The 17996-nt window shown below is 39.5% G+C and overlaps 1 protein-coding gene, 1 long non-coding RNA gene and 3 other non-coding genes across 15 annotated transcripts in view; 4 read left to right on the forward strand and 1 right to left on the reverse strand.

Moving 5' to 3' along the window:
• LOC109686967 (uncharacterized) overlaps nt 1-3038 on the reverse strand; it is a 48080-nt gene extending 45042 nt beyond the window's left edge. For all 10 annotated transcript variants that reach the window (XR_012449151.1, XR_012449150.1, XR_012449156.1 and 7 more), the window contains exon 1: nt 2754-3038. This is a non-coding gene — a long non-coding RNA (uncharacterized lncRNA). The remainder of the gene's footprint in view (nt 1-2753) is intronic.
• A 73-nt stretch (nt 3039-3111) lies between these two features.
• Nucleotides 3112-17996, forward strand: part of Ostm1 (osteoclastogenesis associated transmembrane protein 1) — a 37459-nt gene continuing 22574 nt past the window's right edge. Inside the window, exons 1-2 of one of the 2 annotated variants that reach the window (XM_020170103.2) lie at nt 3112-3601; nt 12460-12574. In XM_020170103.2, coding sequence (XP_020025692.1) covers nt 3200-3601; nt 12460-12574 — 517 coding nt within the window. In that variant the 5' untranslated portion in view covers nt 3112-3199. The remainder of the gene's footprint in view (nt 3602-12459; nt 12575-17996) is intronic. The other variant, XM_020170102.2, reaches the window with a different exon arrangement.
• LOC141416145 (U6 spliceosomal RNA) lies at nt 6086-6193 on the forward strand. Its single transcript, XR_012441006.1, has one exon. It is a non-coding gene; the product is annotated as a U6 spliceosomal RNA (small nuclear RNA).
• Nucleotides 9476-9674, forward strand: LOC141416405 (small nucleolar RNA SNORA73 family). Its single transcript, XR_012441134.1, has one exon. It is a non-coding gene; the product is annotated as a small nucleolar RNA SNORA73 family (small nucleolar RNA).
• LOC141416621 (small Cajal body-specific RNA 24) lies at nt 15851-15975 on the forward strand. The gene has a single exon (XR_012441252.1).

Raw genomic sequence — 17996 nt, forward strand, 5'->3', positions numbered from 1 at the left:
CCTACACTGGATTTAAGACTTCTGACAACTTCGTGTTTTTCCTATGGCTAGGACGACCAGTCTGTTGTCACCAAAGCTGCCTGGTTTTCCTTCTGGTACCTTCCCTCTGGAGAGCCAGGGCTGCAGCTACAGACTATTTCCTACTTTTCTCTGTGCTTTTTTTGGGTCTTAACACTTCTTTCTTGATTCCCAATGTTTTTTCTCCTTAGAATATTGTCTCCCTTTTGTTACCCTGTCTCTTCTTATTCACAGAGTTGTACAGAGGAAACTTCTAGTCCACCATTTTACCCCAGAAGTCTTTACTTTTGTAGCCATAACATTTTTCAAGATTACCAGCTAGATATTTTGTAGTATGAACCTAATTGAGTTTGATGCTTTCATCTAACTACAGATGACACATCTTTGGCAAAAATGTACCAGAACTGATGCTTTGGTCTAGTTGCATCCTGTTAGGTGGCAATTTCTATACACCCTATTATAATGATATTCAAATCAGTCATTTAATTAACATGGAGTCTGAAGACTTCTGTATTATAAATCTACTCTATTTCTTTGGTGGCAGGACTCTGAAAGTATGTAAACATGTTATTCTTTATCATCATACTCGTTTATTTAAATATGTCACTTTCTGCTTATAGTTTCCTGTTTTTTTCAATGACTTATAATCTGTTAACCATTATTATTTATTTAGATGCTCAAATTGTCTCAGACTGGGCAGTGGGAACCTATTCAAGCTTTGGAGAACTTCCTTTCTTTCTGGCAAAGAGGATCCAGGATCAACTTATAGCTTTCCTGCATTACTGGTAGAATCAGCCATTTCTCCATGGATCCTTGCTTGGTTCCTTCCAGTAGAGAATGATACTTGGAAGCCAATATGTGGGTGCTATTTATGCTCATTATTATTGAAGTGCCTTTGCTAATAGGCTTTCTCAATGGACAGACCCAAGAGAAACACACATACGAAAATTTATACACTTATGTCCATATTTATTTTTATATCTCTATATATTTTAATTCATGAGTTTGGAATTTTCTGAGTTTAATCCAACACTACAGAGTATATTCCTCTCTTCATACTTGTAACTCCTTTTTCAGAGGGTGAGAAACTAGATTCTCATTATCTATAACAAACTTCTTATTTGATCAGTCCCTCTGAATGTAAGCAACCTTCCAGTCACTGCTGCCACTCCCCTGAATGGAAACACTTCTTATCCTATTCAGAATCCCATACCTGCACCAGGCTGATTCTGCCTCCTTCCTTCTTGGGAATGTCCTCCTCATCTTACTTGTGTTATGTCATCACTCTTCAGGCCTCTGACATGTCAAGTTCACCAAGCACAGATGCCTACCTTGCTCAACTTGATCTTTAGGACCAAATGGTTCCAGAAAGGGAAGGGACAGGGAAAAGGATCCATAAATTTAATGAGCATGCCTTTTAAGCTATCCTTTTACGATTACAAACAAAATTGCCACAAGTAATCATGTCTATAAAGGTTAGTGTATGTTGAAGATAAATTCCTAGAAGTGAACTTACTGGATCAAAGAATATGTGCATTTTTTTCCTTTGGCTGCACTGGGGTTTGAACTCAGGGCCTCACACTTGCTAGGCAGGCGCTCTTTACCATTTGAGCCACTCCACCAGCAAAAACCTTTAGACAACCAGTCTTTTAGAATATGAAAATCACAGACACAGAACCCTGAAGGACTGGATCTTTATATTCATTAATTAAAAAAAATATTTTTGGCAGTTCTGGAGTTTGAACCCAGAGCCTCATGCTTGCAAAGCAGGCCCTCTACCACCTGAGTCATTCCACCAGCTAGTATGTGCATTTTTGCTTTCTACAGAACTTTACCAATGTACACATCCACCAGCTACACAAGATGGTAAGTAGATGGTAATTCCAGTACATTAGAAAGACCTAAAAGTTAAATAACAACATTTGAGAAAATTAACAACTTAGGTTTTTTTTTGGAAATAACATTTATTGTTACACAAATCAAACTTCTTACTATTTGGTTTACTGTAATAAAAATGAAACAAACTGTAGCAATCACAAGCAAATTTAAAGATACAAAACAATAACCGAACAGATGGGGTAAAAAGGAAGTATAAGAACCCTTGGAAGGCAGGTGCACGCCTGTAATCCTAGCTACTCAGGAGGCAGAAATCAAGAGGATTGTGGTTCCGAGCCAGCCCGGGGAAATAAAATTCGCGAGACCCTATCTCGAAAAAACTTACCACAAAAAGAACTGGTGGAGTGGCTCAAGGTGTAGGCCCTTAGTTCAAGCCCCGGTACGGCAAAACAAAAACAAAAACCCCTTGGAAACATAAATAGGACAACTAAGTTAAAAACCAGTTAGTGCAATAGCTCTGCAATTTATGAGGCAAAAAATGATAACCTGGAAAGCAGGATAATACAAAACATCCGAGAAATACTTTTTCTACCAACCTAAAGCGTTTTCCAGGTCATGAGTTTGAATTCCTTTTATAGTCCAGTAGTGGTATCAGGCTGCAGCCTCCCTTGCGATTGCCGTGGGCCCAGCATTTCTCGGTTTAGCACTGAACCTCTTCCAAATGAACTTGCTGGTTTCGGCCCGGACCTGCGTCCAATACAAGCTGCCACCCCCCCCCCCCCGCAGATGTGGCTACTTCCATTTAAATGAAATGAAAATAGCCAACAGACATCATTACTCTCCTCAAATAGGATGAGGAAAAACATACCAATCAATATCAAAACCCTGCCCAAACCCACCTGTCTGCGAATTTTCTCTCCAAGGGTCCGGCGACTTCTAAAAGGTGGGGAACTCCCAAAGCCGCTGGCATTCACCGACCAAGACCCGGGAGATGTAGCTGTTCATCGTGTGTGTGGGGCGCCTGCCTTCCTGCGGAGGGCGAGCCCAGATTTGGGGCTCACTGCCGCACGCCACACCGGGTGACGCGCCCTCAGACCCACGCCTGGCGCGTGTCCAAGCGCGGGGCCGCCATGGCCGCGCGCTCCTGATGCGCGGCGCTCTGCGGTCGGCGGCCAGTGGGCGGGGCGCCGCTCGCTGTGGGCGGGGCCGTGGGCGGGCCATGACGCCTTCGCCTTGTGACCTTTCCGGGCATGCGCCCGCGGAAGCCGGAAGCGGCGGCTGTCTGCTGCTGCGGGCTGTGGGCGGAGCAGCAGCACCGTGAGACTCGGGTCTTGTGAACTAGGTGATGGATTCCGACCCGATAGTGGCGCGGCGGAGGCCATCGCTGCTGCGGTGGCTGCCACCGATGCTGCTGCTGTGGTCCAGGTTGGCCCTTGGCGCCCTCTATTTTAGCAGCCGTCCTCATAGGGTCTTTCCCGACCTTCTGTCAGAGCAGCAGTTGCTGGAGGTGGAGGACTTGACCCTGTCCCTGCTGCAGGGTAGAGGTGTGGGGCCACTGTCGCTACCCCCGGACCTACCGGATCTGGATCCCGAGTGCCGGGACCTGCTGTTGGACTTCGCTAACAGCAGCGCGGAGCTGACCGGGTGTCTAGTGCGCAGCGCTCGGCCGGTGCGCCTCTGCCAGACCTGCTACCCCCTCTTCCAACAGGTCGCCAGCAAGATGGACAACATCAGCCGAGCTGTGGGGGTGGGTACAGGAGCACACCCGGGACCTATGGCGTGGAGGGCTGGGAAGCCAGGATGTAATGAAGGTCAACTCTGGGGGCCTCGGTGTTTCCAGCAGTAAGAAAAGGGTTGGGTTGTGTGGAGTCTGAAGCTTCAGAAAAAGGGGGTGGCATTTAGGGACTTGGGTTAGGTTTTTGCTTCCTTGGATGCTGTAGGGCATCCTCTTGGCACATATTTGCAGATAGGTATGTCTGATTTCCTTGGGGTTTCTGCTTTCCTAACCTTATCTTTTCCAACATCTCTCCCAGCCTGCCCCAACTTCTTCCCATCTTGATCTGTAAATTACTGGAAGGACCCTTTGCAAACTGTTAGTGGTTAGGAGCTTGAGCTTTGCAGCCAGAAAATGCTCAGACCCACCAGTTTCTAGCAGTGTGGCCTTGGATTATCTTTTCAGAGCCTAAATTTCCTCCTGTATAAAATGAAAAACAAATTGCTTCATGTGGCTATGAATTTATATATATATATATATATATTTTATATATATATATAAATTCATATATACATATACATATATATTACTTATATATAGTGATTAAGACAGTCTGGAGCTAGTCCTCCAGGAGTCCAGTTCCACTTTGCTCATTAGTGCTGTACTCTAATGAGTACATTCTCTATGCCTGTTTCCTCATCTGTAAAGTGGGCATAAAAGGAGGTCATAGAAAACTGGCACATAGTCATAGCTTTTAGTCAACAAGAGCTAAATTTTCAGGAAACGGTAAGTCTGCCCTCCATTCTTGGCACCCTGATGGGTTTTCTGGCCATGTAGTAGGTGCTATGAGGAATTTAATTAAGAAAAAGAAAAAAAAAAGAGGAAGACATTGTTCCTGCCCCTAAACTGGAGAGGGTAGAGATTAGGAAAGAATTAGTGAGTCAGAGCTGGTGAGAATCACAAGGGTGCCTGGTAAAGGAACAAAGAATAACATTGGGATTGGGAGTGGAAAAGTTCCTTTCATATTGAAAATGTGGTCAGGAGTTATTTCATAAATCATAATTGATTTGACCAAATATAAACTTGTATATAGTTGCATTTTGTTTTAAGTCAGCCCAACATTACTTCACAGAAGTGTTATTATTTTACATAAAGGATTTATTTGCATTGGATAAACTATATGGCCAGTCTTTCTGCAAAGAGTATTTAAGATAGTTTAAATAAATTTAAGCTTGCATGCAATATTTTCTAAGCTCACTTCTGTCTCCCTCTATGACTTTAAAGTACCCACAATTTGTCTCTGTCCACTATGCAGGGTATGATGTGGCATCATATTTAGTTTTGGGCTGTTAGTTAAGTTGTTTTTAGGGTGCCTTTTATTCTAAATAACAAGTGCTACTGTGGGCAGAATGACCATGAATCATGATGCAAAACTTGAATCTTCTGAGGCAGTGAATGCCCTCCTTGTTTGTGTAGGTACTGAGGAATTAAGAAGAGTTTAAAATATTATCCAAAACTATGGGCTGGAGGAATAACTAGAGGTAGAGCACCTACCTAGCAAGTATGAGGCCCTGAGTTCAAACCCCAGTACCACCAAAAAAAAAAGTTATCTCAAACTCTAGCAAGTTAGTAGGGGCATCACTCAATACAAAATACAAATCTCCCTTTTATGTAAATTGAATTTCCACATGACCTCCCCAACTGCCCAGGTAAGTCTTCCTAATATGGGATTGCAGAAGCTTCCTTACTCTCCCTCCTGCCTCTCAGATTCTGCCAATAACATGGGCATCCAGCTCACCTTGTCCTAGCATGAAGAAAGAAGACAAAGAAGTAGAAAGATGTAGGAAAACCCTTTCTTCAATCTATTTCTTCTCCAATTCATCCTAGACCTTGGTCTCTGTTTCCCTTTTTTCCTCAATAGAGCTGGATGTGGTTCATTAATTGAAAAGCATTTCTACAGTTCTCAGGTACTTTATGAATTGCCTGAGTTGGGAATTGACACATTATGTATAATAATGAACCTATGGACCTTTGAGTTTCTTATGAGTGAGCTTGAAGGAATTAGTTGTCTCTTGGCGAGGTTTATTTCTTCAGAATAATGTATTTTTTTGGACTCACTACATTATCTCCCAGTCATTTTAATGAGCAAGTGCCTTGTATTCTTGAATATTGGGTTGGTAAAAGGATATAGAAGGAAAAGAAACTATGAGCTTCTTTTCTCAAACTATGAGTATAGTTGTGGAAATAAGATAAACCTATATTGAGCGAAACAGAAAGGAAAATATCACCAGTGTGTTATAAATTGTACCATAGCAACATGGAACAAAAAAATGAAAGAGAAGCTGAATTAAAGGAGGGAACAGAAGAGGGGAGGTTGGTTAAGCAGAGAGCTAATTTTTGAACAAGGCATCCTTTCTCACTTTCTATTTAGTTTTGATTGAGAGGAAAAAATTAAAGGTAGAAACTAACAAGTTGTTTATGTGGTATAGCAAACTAGTTAGTTTAACTCCGATAGAAGTGCTCGCTTCGGCAGCACATATACTAAAATTGGAACGATACAGAGAAGATTAGCATGGCCCCTGCGCAAGGATAACTCCGATAGAATTTTGAGAATACTGTGTTCTTGCCATTTCCTCTTGGAAATACTAGGACAAGGACCACATATAGTTTTATAAACTCATGGTAGGGACTTGTGAAACCTGAATGGCAGAACTGATGAGTTTTCTGTTCCTTAGAGTCATATTTTCTTTTCGTTTAAACCTGGTTTAATTGAGTTGTTCAGCATTATCAGAGTGGTTTTGATGATGCTCTTAACCCCCTCAAATCCTGAATTAGTAAGCTCTATCCTAGTCTACTTGGTTTAAAATTGAGATAGATGTATCTAAATACGTATAGGTACACACATATTTGTGAAGATGTTGATCATTTGGGCTATGTATCTGATGAGTATTTAACATACTCAGTGTAAACGAATAAATATTCTTTGGGATATACCATAAAAATGGGAACCTAGCATAACACAATCAGTGTCTTTCACTAGAGATGAGAAAATGTAAAGCTTATGCATTCATTTAAAAATATTATTGAGTGCCTGTTGTATGTAGGCTATGGTAGTTACTAGAGATACATATTTGAATGAACAGAATTTGTAGTCTGGAAACAGACATTAAGCATAATCATTATACAGGTAATTATTTAAGTCGGGTGTGAATAAGTGTTGCAAAGAAGAAACCCAGATGCTACCCAAGCATTAACCAGGGTTCAGTATGGTTGGCGGTAGGTAGAGTGATCAATGATTAAAGCTGACACCTAAACCGTGAAAGGGTATGGAGTGGGAGAGAAGATATATGGGTAAAGAAATAGCAGATGTGATGACTCCTAGCTGGGAAAGGGCTTGGTGTGTCTGAGGACTAGGAAGAATTCAGCACAGTGAGCGAGGAGTTTAGTGATCTGAGCCTGAAGAAGTGGACAGGTGCTAGGTTGTGTGGGTCTTGTAGGGAATGTTCAGGATTTTAGATTGATTTTTTTTGGTGGTGTTACTGGGGTTTGAACTTGGAGCTTTGTGCTTGCTAGGCAGGTACTCTATTGCTTGAACCATACCTTCAGCTGTTTTGCTCTGGTCTTGCTTTTTGCCAGGGCCTGCCTGAACCATAATCCTGTATTATGCTTTCCACTGTAGCTGGGATAACAGGCATGTACCACCGTGTCCAGCTTTTTCCATTGAGATGGGGTCTGGTGAACTTACTTGCTCATGCTGTCCTGGAACCATGATCTTCCTCATCTCAGCCTCCTAAGTAGCCAGGATTACTGGTGTGAGCCACTGATGTCTGGCTTGGACTGATTTTAAAGCAGTTTGATGTTATTGGAAAGTTTAATTCTGTGGGATGACATCACATTTATACTTTAAAAGACAATTTTGGCAAAATGACAGAAAATGGAGGGGTGAGGACTGGGGAGGGAATGAGAAGAGGATATGAAGGGAGATGAATTAGACTATTGTAGTGATAGAAACAGTGGTGGCAAGGCCACATGGGGCTATTGTCATGGGGAGAAATGGGTAGGTTTCAGAGATATTTAAAAAGTAGAAATGTCAAGACTTGGTGTTAATTGAATGTGAGGAGTGAGGGAAAAGAAACGATAATTTTCGGTTTAGTTTTTTTTTTTTGTTTTTGTTATTTTGGTGGGACTAGGGTTTGAACACAGGGCTTCAGCATTTGCAAAGCGTGCCTTACCACTTGAGCCACATCTCTAGTCCATTTTGCTCTGATTAATTTGCCCAGTCTGGCCTCTAACTGTGATCCTCCTGATCTCAGCCTCCCAAGTAGCTAGGATTACAGGTGTGAGGCACGGGTGGCACCAGCATTTTAATAAGAGCAACTTAGTGAATAGAGTTGCCATTTGCTGAGATGGAGGGAGGAGCCTGTTTGGTGGGAAATAATTAACTTGATTTTGAAACTTAATTTTGAGATGTTTTTAGCCATCTAAGTAGAGATACTGCATATGTGGGGTTGGGAGTACATGTCTAGCAGTCTGGACTAGAGATAATATTTTTGGAAATGGTCAGTGTAAAAACAGCATTTGAAATCATGGGCATGGATGAGGATACCTGAAGAACGAGTAAGAGCGATAAGAGTTGAAGATTGCCATAGAGGATAAGCTACGAAAGGAAACTGAAAGAATTGGAGATGAAGAAAAATTAGGGAGAGAGATAAGAAGAGATGTCACTGAAGAGGAATAAGGAATGTAGTGATTTTCTTTCATTTCTTTTCTTTGTATATCTTTATCCTTTTGTCCCTCTTTCCTTTCCTCAAGTAGAAGAGAGTTAAACATATTTAAATATTTTGCTGTGTTCTTGTTTTTTTTTTTTTTTTTTTTGGTGCTGGGATGTGAACCCAGGGCTTTGCACATGCTAGGCAAGTGTTTTACACTGAGCTACATCTCCTTGTTTGTTTGTTTTTTGAGACAATGTCTCATGTTGTTGCCTGCTCTGGTCTTTAACTCCTGGGCTCAAGCAGTCCTGCCTCAGCCTCCTGAGTAGCTGGGACTGCAGGCGTGCACCACTGTGTTGGCAACATACTACAGTATCAATGGAAAGGATTCTGTAGAGAAGGCAAAGACCTTAGAGAAGTGGAAGGTCCTGGAGGAGGGAGTAGGGAAAGTCAACAAGGTCAGTCTCCAGGGTAGGATCTAGGGCATCCAGAGACAGATGAACTTTTTTTTTCTTTTACATTAGTTATTTGTTTTTCCTTCATTTTTATTCAGATGGGCATTATGACAGGGGCAGGCACTTTCTTCCCTATAACCAGAGGTGGAAGGAGAGGTTGGGTATAGAGGTAGGCAAGTCAGTTCAGCTTGATGACTTCTGTCTTCTCTGCTGACAAGGAGTCTGGGTCTTCTCTTGAGAATAAGGAGTGGAATTTTTTTTTTTTTTTTAAATTACGGCACTGGGGTTTGAACTCAGGGCCTCATGCTTGTTAGGCAGGCATTTTTACTGCTCGAGCCACACTGTCAGTGGGATTTTCAAATAGTTTCAGGGCATGTGGAGATTTGAAATAGTGGTTGTAAAGGGTAGAGAATGAGCAGTAAGACCATGAGGGTTATTGTTTGGAGTTAAGGAGTTATTATGCAAACAGTCTGCTTGTTTGTTTATTTTTTTGCCAGCTACTTCCACCTTCCTAGGTTCAGGCATAATGAAAGTGGATGGTTGCGTTGTTGATGGTAAGAGGTCTGCCAAGTGGTTATGATAGTTTGGGGTATTAGTATTTCTAAGTTTAAATCAAGGACCAGAATTTTTTGGGCCTTAGGTGTTGTGAATACGCAAAATTTCTAGTTTATAGGAACTTATGTCCAGATGAAAAACCTAGACATATACAGGGGTATATCATGCTTTGAGAAACTGAGCCTCATTCCCCATGGATACCCTGGGAGGTCACTCTCCCTAGGCTCTGTCCAAGTGGTGTACAGGAGCATAGGGCTTTGCCCCATATTTGTCCCTTTCCACAATGTTGGAGAAGAAGGTGGGCCTTGAGTCTGTACCTGCATATTCCTATGACCTCTCAATTCCTGTGGACAATGACTGAGGAGACAAATCATGCAGGAAACAATGTAAAATAAAATAAAAGAAACTAAGTCTCAGAGTGGTTAAGTAACTTACTCAAAAAGCCGTGCAATGAAATAGGTGGGCCTTGAATTCAGGAGGATAACACTCCTTGTTATGAGGATTAAGTGGGTTAGAACTCTTGAACCATTTAGAACTAAATACTCAATAAGTCCATGTTGTCTCATTGAGATTATTCATCACTGCATTTCTTCCTCACGGTGACCTTCCTCTTTTCCCTAACCTGAACTTTGGAATTAGTCTTCCTGCCTCCTCACCCTAAACATATCATGACCTAGACATATTCCAAAGCTCTGCTTTTCATGTCACCTTCCTCAAAAATCATCATTTCCTATCTGACCCTCCTGAGCTTGAAGGCCTTTCACAATCTTGTCCTAACTTATTCTTCTAAGGCCCCTGCTTTCCTAAGGGTGCCCTGTACTCTAGTAGTCCTGACTGCTCTGCGAACATCACACTTTCACCCTGTGATCATTTGATTCTCCTGTGTTAGAATTTTCTTTCCTTTCTCAATATAGGGTTCATTTCAAATCCTCCTTTCTCCATGAGCTCGTTCCATTTTTTCCAGTTACATTGATGTCCCCTCAACTGAACTCTGCCACACATTGAACACTCACATGGCTGTACTGGATTGATTTTCTAAGTAGCCAGTCATCTACTAATGAAGATATGACTTAGGCAAGCCAACCAACTATACTTAGCTGATTACACCACTTAGAGCATTTCAGGTTGGCAGCAAAGTAACTAGGTGAACTAGCATTTTTCAGTTACTATATGCCAAACATTGTGCTAAGTGATTAATATGTTATTTCATCTAATATAAATGTAGGACCCATGATTATGAAACTGAGTCCAGGGAATTTAGATCAGCTGCCCAAGATCATCAATTACAGACCAAGGCTTGTCTGATTCCGTGGCCAAACTCTATTTAAGAATTAATAAAAACTGGAGATGTAGGTCAGTGGTAGAGCACTTGCCTAGCATGTTTAATCCCCAGCATGCACTCCCCCCCAAAAATAAAGAAATTCTCTTCTACTACTGATATTGCTCTGAAAGCAATTCTAAAAAAGAAACTTTAAAAGTATTACAAAACACTTTTAAAGTATTCAAGCTGGGCACTGGTGGTTCACATCTATAATCCTATCTACTTGAGAGGCTGAGATGGGGAAGATTACAGTTTGAGGCCAGCCCAGACAAGTAGTTCACAAGGCCCTGTCTCCAAAAATAACCAAAGCAAAATGGACTGGAGGTGTTGCTCAAGTGGTAGACCGCCTGCTTTGCAAGCATGAAGCCCTAAGTTCAAACTCCAGTACTCCCCCAAAAAATTTTGTTCAATTCATTATTTTAGATGAAAACAGTGCTCTTGTGGATTCTTTTTTTTTTTTTTTGGTGGTACTGGGGATTGAACTCAGTGGTTTACCACTTGAGCCATACTTCAGTCCTTTTGGTTTTAGTTTGGTGTTCTTAGATAGAGTCTCACACTTTTACCAGGACTAGCCTTAAGACCACAGTCCTCCTATTTCCATCTCCTGGGTAGCTGGGATTACAGATGTGTGCCACCACACCCAGCCATATTAAATTTTTAGTGAGAAAACAAAGCCACAAAGAGTATTAGCTTCTTCAAATAAATGCCAGTGATACTTTAAAGCAAGTCTTCTTCCTTTAAGTCTGCCTTCCCTTCATTCTCATTGCACACAGCTGATTGTTTCTTTTCCAGGAGTTACCACTCTGTCTCTTCTATTACTCATCACACTATATAATTTCATACCTATGTGCCTTTGGGAGGGTTCTTGCATTCTCCTACACTTTTAATATCCTCAAAACTCCAGGACTCTAATTGGGCACTGGTAGTTCATACCTGTAATCCTAGCTACTTGCAAGGCCGAGATTGGAGGATCATGGTTCAAGGCCAGCTTGGGTACATAGTTTTCGAGACCCCCCCCATCTCCAAAATAACCTTAGCAAAATGGACTGGAGTTGTAACTCAAGTGATAGAGTGCCTGCTATCCAAGTGAGAAGCCCTGAATTCAAACTCCAGTCCCACCAAAACAAAAACAAAACCTCTAGGATTTTTTTTATTATCTGGCAAATAGTTGAATAGCTTTGAAAGAATGGTCAGTGAGACTTTGTTCCTTGCCTGAGGCAGAAGTAAAAGGAAATAGAAAAGGATGAAGCAATTTCAGAACTTGGATTTATTATTTGCATAGTCTAGATGTGATCTGTGGAACTCATTCTTTTGAGCACAAATTATTTGGGTGTGTTTAAATGGATTTTACTTGTGGATTATAAGACTTTGAACCAAAAGTTGCCTGAGATGAAACCAAATGATTTGTGATCATTTACCCACAGATTAAAAAAAATTATATAAATCACATATGTTCACTGTAGAAAAATTTAGACAGCATAAGTGGAAATGAAAATTGCCATATTTTCATTATCCAGAGATACCCACTGCTACATTTTGATGAATAGAGTTCCAGAAATTTTTCCTATGTTTAAAAGAGAGATAACACATAAACAACTTGGACCTAAGTAGTTGAAATGGTACTATAGTAACAAATACTTAAGCAAAGACTCTTTTCTTTTAAGTGAACCAATAAAGGTTTTTATCACCATTGTTACTGCTGATGCCACCATTATCTGATCGTACCAAGCAAAATCTTAAAAGATTTATAGTAAGTATTTTAAATGTTTTTCTAAGGTGTTTGCCTTAAGTTGTTGTGAAAGTCCAAAGATATTGACTGTATTTTTCTACCTTTTTTTGTTGTTGTTGCAGAATACCTCAGAGAGTCAGAACTGTGCCAGAAGTCTCCTAATGGCAGATAGAATGCAAATAGTTGTGGTTCTGTCAGAGTTTTTTAATAACACATGGCAAGAAGCAAATTGTGCAAGTAAGTAATTCCTTACTTTCTTGTTGGGGTTGTGGTTTGGTAGTATAGATGGCAGGTTTTATTGTAGTGAATTTTAGAGTCTCTGAAGCTAGCTAAAATTTTTGTAACTAAGTTTGAATGAACTGTCCTTAGCATCATGGTGAATTGATGGTAACTAAATGCAAAAATACTGAAAGTCAGGAAAGTGTTGCAGTTAACAGTATGAGTTTTTTTTTTTTTATTGTAGCATATTATCATTCTGGGGGTACATTGTGACATTTACAAAAGTGCTTACAATAAATCTTAGTTAGATTAACCCCCTCCACCATTCTCCTTTAGTTTCCCTTCCTCCTTCTTTAGAACAGTTTCAGCAGGTCTCATTGTTCCATTTTCATGCACAAATACATAATATTTGCCCTCCTTCACCCTTTCCTTATGTCCTTTCACCTCCCACTGGTACCAATCCCCAGATAGGAACTATTTTGCCTTCCTGTCCTTCATTTTTTGAAAAAAGACATTTTTGTTTGTTTAAGATAAGTATATAGGGAGTTTCATTATGACATTTCCAAGTATATATGTATGGCTGGGTGCCAGTGGCTCACGCTTGTAGTCCTGGCTACCCAGGAGGAAGCTATTAGGAGTATCATAGTTTGAAGCCAGCTGGGACAAGACGCTATCTTGAAAATATCTAACACAGAAAAGGACAGAAAGGTTCTCACTAACTTTGCTCTGGCTAGCCTCGAACTCAAGATCCTCCTGCTTCCATCTCCTGAGTAGCTGGGATTATAGGCATTTACCACTAGCTTAAATTACCATTTTTTTTTGGGGGGGGACTGGGGTTTGAACTCAGATAGATTTTCATGCTTGCAAATCAGATGCTCTACTGTTTGAGCCACACCTTCAGTCCATTTTGCTCTGGTTATTTTTGGAGATGGGGTCTCTCAAACTGTTTGCCTGGGCTGCTGTTGACTTTTGATCCTCCCAATCTCAAGTAGTTAGGATTACAGCTGTGAGCTACCAGTGTCCAACTTGAGCTCTTTTTTTTTTTTTTTTTGGCTGATTTAATTTATATACTTAAGAGGGATAAAGCATCTTTTCATTAAAAGGTATTTTGTAATGAAGATTTAACTAATTCAAAGTAACTTTTTTCTGGATTGGATAAAAAAGAAAAGTTTGTTTAATAAGTAGATTGAATATGATCTAACTATGAAATTTAGGCAACAGAGTAACTATGGCAGAACAAATATGGCTGACTGGAAAAAAAATCATGTCATTTTTATCTCCCTGTTGCCCTCCACCCCCTGTCATTATGCTATACCAACAACAAAAATGTTTCAAATTTTCCTCCATCAAAAAATGAGGGGAAAATAATGAGGGAAGTGGTTTTTCTTTTTTGAACAGTTTCTTGACTTCCTCCAGTACCAATTACTCACAAGGTGTCTATGCAAATCTGTTTCACAGTGATTTTAAAGAAAATGATTAATTCACCAAAAATCCTTAAACAAAGCTATTTTGGAGTTCTGTATTTATCTGGAATGAGAAAAAGGGGTGATAGTGGTACAGAAGTACCATCTAGCCAAACAAAATGTTAAAACATTTTAGTGCGCATTTACTTAATATGGTAACTATAAACTTTTTCAAATAAATTCTTAGAGTGGTTTTTGTTCTTCTGTGAAGCATCCTATCTTGAAAATATTCCTTAGATGAACTTCTGAGGCCAAGTAAAATGCTAAGTAGCTAGATATTAGTTATTTAAGAGATTCTTATTTTTCTAATTCAAATTAATTTGTCCAAGACATATGGCCAGGTGAAAGAAGTAAGATGTGGAGAAGTATGATATCTTTTGTCCTAAAAGTACATATATATTTTCAGAGGGGAATTGGATACATGTGTGAGCAAGAAAAAAGACTTAGTTTTTCATTGTATTTACATTTACTTTTTGGATTTGATGCCATGTGCATTTAATACCTGCTCAAAAATATATGCAATTTAAAAACACTTAGAAGAATGTTTAAATCTGTGAGTATTTATATGTAAAATGTAGTCAGAGATTGTCTATTTTCTTTTCCAGGATTATATATTAAAAAGTTATCTCCCACTCATTGTTTAAGGTGTGTAATATTGTATATTGTGTAACATCAGGAATTAAGTAAAAGTTCCCATTACATTACTCTCATACACCTTGTCTCATTTGAGCTGCACAGTAAGCCCTATGAGAATGAGGGTGTGAGAGTAGAAATGAACTGCAGATAGAGTCTAGAACTAAATTCAGGTAGCTTTGTGATTGTTCATCCGAGCAAACACTTTTTTTTTTTTTAATAAGTTTATGCCTAATACAGTTCTTGGAGGGGAATTAAAACCAGGACTTCAAGAATGCTAAACACATGCGTTACCCATGAGCTATGACCCCATCCCCAACTTTGTGTTTTAAAGTGCCATTTGACAAACTCCGTGTAGTCTTCATTTTAAGAAATACAAAGACACTGTAATTAGCCCCACTAAGTTTAACTTTTATCCCATATATAAAAGAATATATAGATTTCATATTGTAGAAAAGCTAGTCTTTTACTAAGAATATTAAACACTTTTTTCCCCAAAGATCAATTAGTACTACATAAACTAAAACTAGATAATGTGAGAAAAATGTTTATAAAAAGTAGAATTGTGCATTTTTTTTTCGTTTATTCATATGTGTATACAATGTTTGGGTCATTTCTCCCTCCTACCCCTCCTTCCCTTCCCCCCGCCCCCTCCCTCTCCCCCCCTTACCCCCTCGCTTCCAGGCAGGAACTGTTTTGCCCTTATCTCTAATTTTGTTGAAGAGAGAGTATAAAGAATTATGCATTTTTAAATGTCAGCCTCAGCAATGACCAGGTATCAACATCATTGTTAGCAACCGCAGGTCTATTAAGACATCAATTTCACTGGATTTTTGATGTCTTTTTTTTTTTAATAAATAATGTAAAATGCTTCTTTTTACCTTTGCACTTAAGATCAAGTTCCTACTCATTCAGTCTTTTTTTTTTTTAAATCACTGGCCTTTAAAAATGTGTAAGAGGGGCTGGGGATAGCTCAGCAGTAGGGCACTTGCCTAACACCCAGGAGTCAAGGTGAATTCCATCCCCATCACTGCAAAAACCAAACCAAACCAAAACAAAACAAAAAAAAAAAGGAAAAGAAAAGTAAAAGGATGTAAAGTGTATTTACTCACTTTAAATTACTCTTTTAATAAAATGGTGGAAGAAAATCATGTCTAAAATTTTAAACAAGTTCTGCCTGATAAGAAGTTTGCCTAGATGGACATTTATTTTTATTCAGTTTCTTCTCAAGGTGAAGACAACTTTTTGTGATGTCCTAGAGAAATATAGTAGCTGTTTACCCTTTGTAAGTAAAAAGGGTAGATCATTCCACTATTGACATTTATTTTAAAAAAAAACAACAAAGTTTGCTATGGATGCTATCCTTTTTTAATACACAAAAATCACAATATATTCAAAAGCAAAATTCTGGATTATTTGCCTTTTTATTTAAACACCAAGAAAGAATGACCAGTTTTCTCAGAATCTATGTGAAATTGTTAAGTGTGAGCCACTAACTCATTTAGCTCAATTATCTTTTTCCAATGATCTAATTATTAAATTTGTAGATACATAGCTGCTAAATGATGCCCTCAATATGGATTTTTTTTTTTTTTTTGGCAGTGCTGAGGTTTGAACTTAGGGCCTCACACTTGCTAGGCAGGCACTCTTATCACTTGAGCCACTCCAGCAGCCCTTTTTTGTTTTGTGTATTTTTGAGATAAGATCTCAAAAACTGTTTGCTTGGGCTAACCTCGACTCATGATCCTCCTGATCTCTGCCTCCAAAGTCGCTAGGATATAGTTGTGAGTCAGTGGTGCTTGGCTGCTCTGGTTATTCTTTGGAGAGGGTCTCATGAACTCTTTGCCTGGGCTTGCCTCAAACCACAATCCTCCCTGTTTCAGCCTTCCAAGTAGCTAGGATTACAGGTGTGAGTCACTGGCACCTGGCTAGCAAATAGGGATCTTAATAGGAAATATAGAGTCCATTCAGTACAGCACTTAAAAGGAAAACTGAGAGGGGGAGGGGAAAATGACAAAAGAACAAAGATCACTGATTTCTTTTAAAAATTTATTTTTAAATGAGCTTTAAATCAATGTGATTCATTTTTTAGGAATATGTCTTTTGATATAAATTGTCTATTCCTTTCTTCTTCCCAGGCCTCACACATACTAGGCAAGTGCTATATGGCATGAGCCACACCTCCAGCCTGGTAAAACTCTCATTAAGTGAATTTAACATGTTTATACTGCTATAACAAAATGCCACAGACTGGTTAATTTATTTCTCACAGTTTTGGAGGCTGGGAATTCCAAGGTCTTGGTGCTGGCAGGTTCAGTGTCTGGTAGAAGGCTTGTTCCTCAAGGATGGCAGCACTTGTTCTGGCCTCAGTTGGCAGAAGGGGCAGAAAGGGCAAAAGGGAGACAAATGCTGTATCTGCACATAGCAGAAAAGTAGAAGAGACAGGAAAGACCAAACCCTGTGTGAAGCTGCTTTTATAAGGGCCTTAATCCCATTCATGAGGAAAGAGCTCTCGTGATCTTACCCCCTCCTAAAGGACTCACCTACATCTTGACAGTATATTTGGCCATTAAGTTTCAACACATGAATTTTAGGGAACATTTATTCTATAGCATTCTGCCCTGGACCCCCCAAATTTATGTCTTTCTCACATGCAAAATGTACGCATTCAATCCCAGTAGTCCCCAAAATGTCAACTCATTCTACCATCAACTTGGAAGTCCTGAGTTCAGAATTTCATCTGAGTATCTTCTAAAATCAATAAAAAGAACAATAAGGACAATTAAAAAAAGTTTTTTAAGAATTAAAAAAAAAAAAGAAAAAAACACAAAAAAATAAATATCTTCTAAAATCAGATATGGGTCAAACTCAAAGGTGTGTTTCATCCTAAGGCAGATTGCTTTCCAGCTGTGAACTTGTGAATCAAGTTACATGCGTCTTAAAGTACAATGGTGGGGAGAGGCACCTAAATGGAAAGTGCTCTACCACTTAAGCCATATACCCAGCTCATCTTGTAGCCTGGGCATTTCCTTGTCACTGCTCATGACATGCTCTAGCTGCCTACACTGACAATTTTTCCCTTCTCTCATTTTACTGTAAGTAGTTAAAAAAAAAAAAATCAAACTGCATCCTGAACCCTTTGCTAAGAGACTTTCTTTTTCTGCTAAACATCCTCTTAAATTCTCATTGCTCTTAAATTCTGCCTTCCACAAAGCAATAGGGCATGGGCACAATTCTTTGCCACTCTATGACAATGATGGCCTTTCCTTCAGTCTCCAGTTTATTCCTCATTTCTGTCTAAGACCTCATCAGAACAGCCTATATTGTCTATATTTCTGTACATA

The sequence above is a fragment of the Castor canadensis genome, chromosome 1 (assembly GCF_047511655.1).
Source record: "Castor canadensis chromosome 1, mCasCan1.hap1v2, whole genome shotgun sequence".
NCBI classification, from domain to species: Eukaryota; Metazoa; Chordata; class Mammalia; order Rodentia; family Castoridae; genus Castor; species Castor canadensis.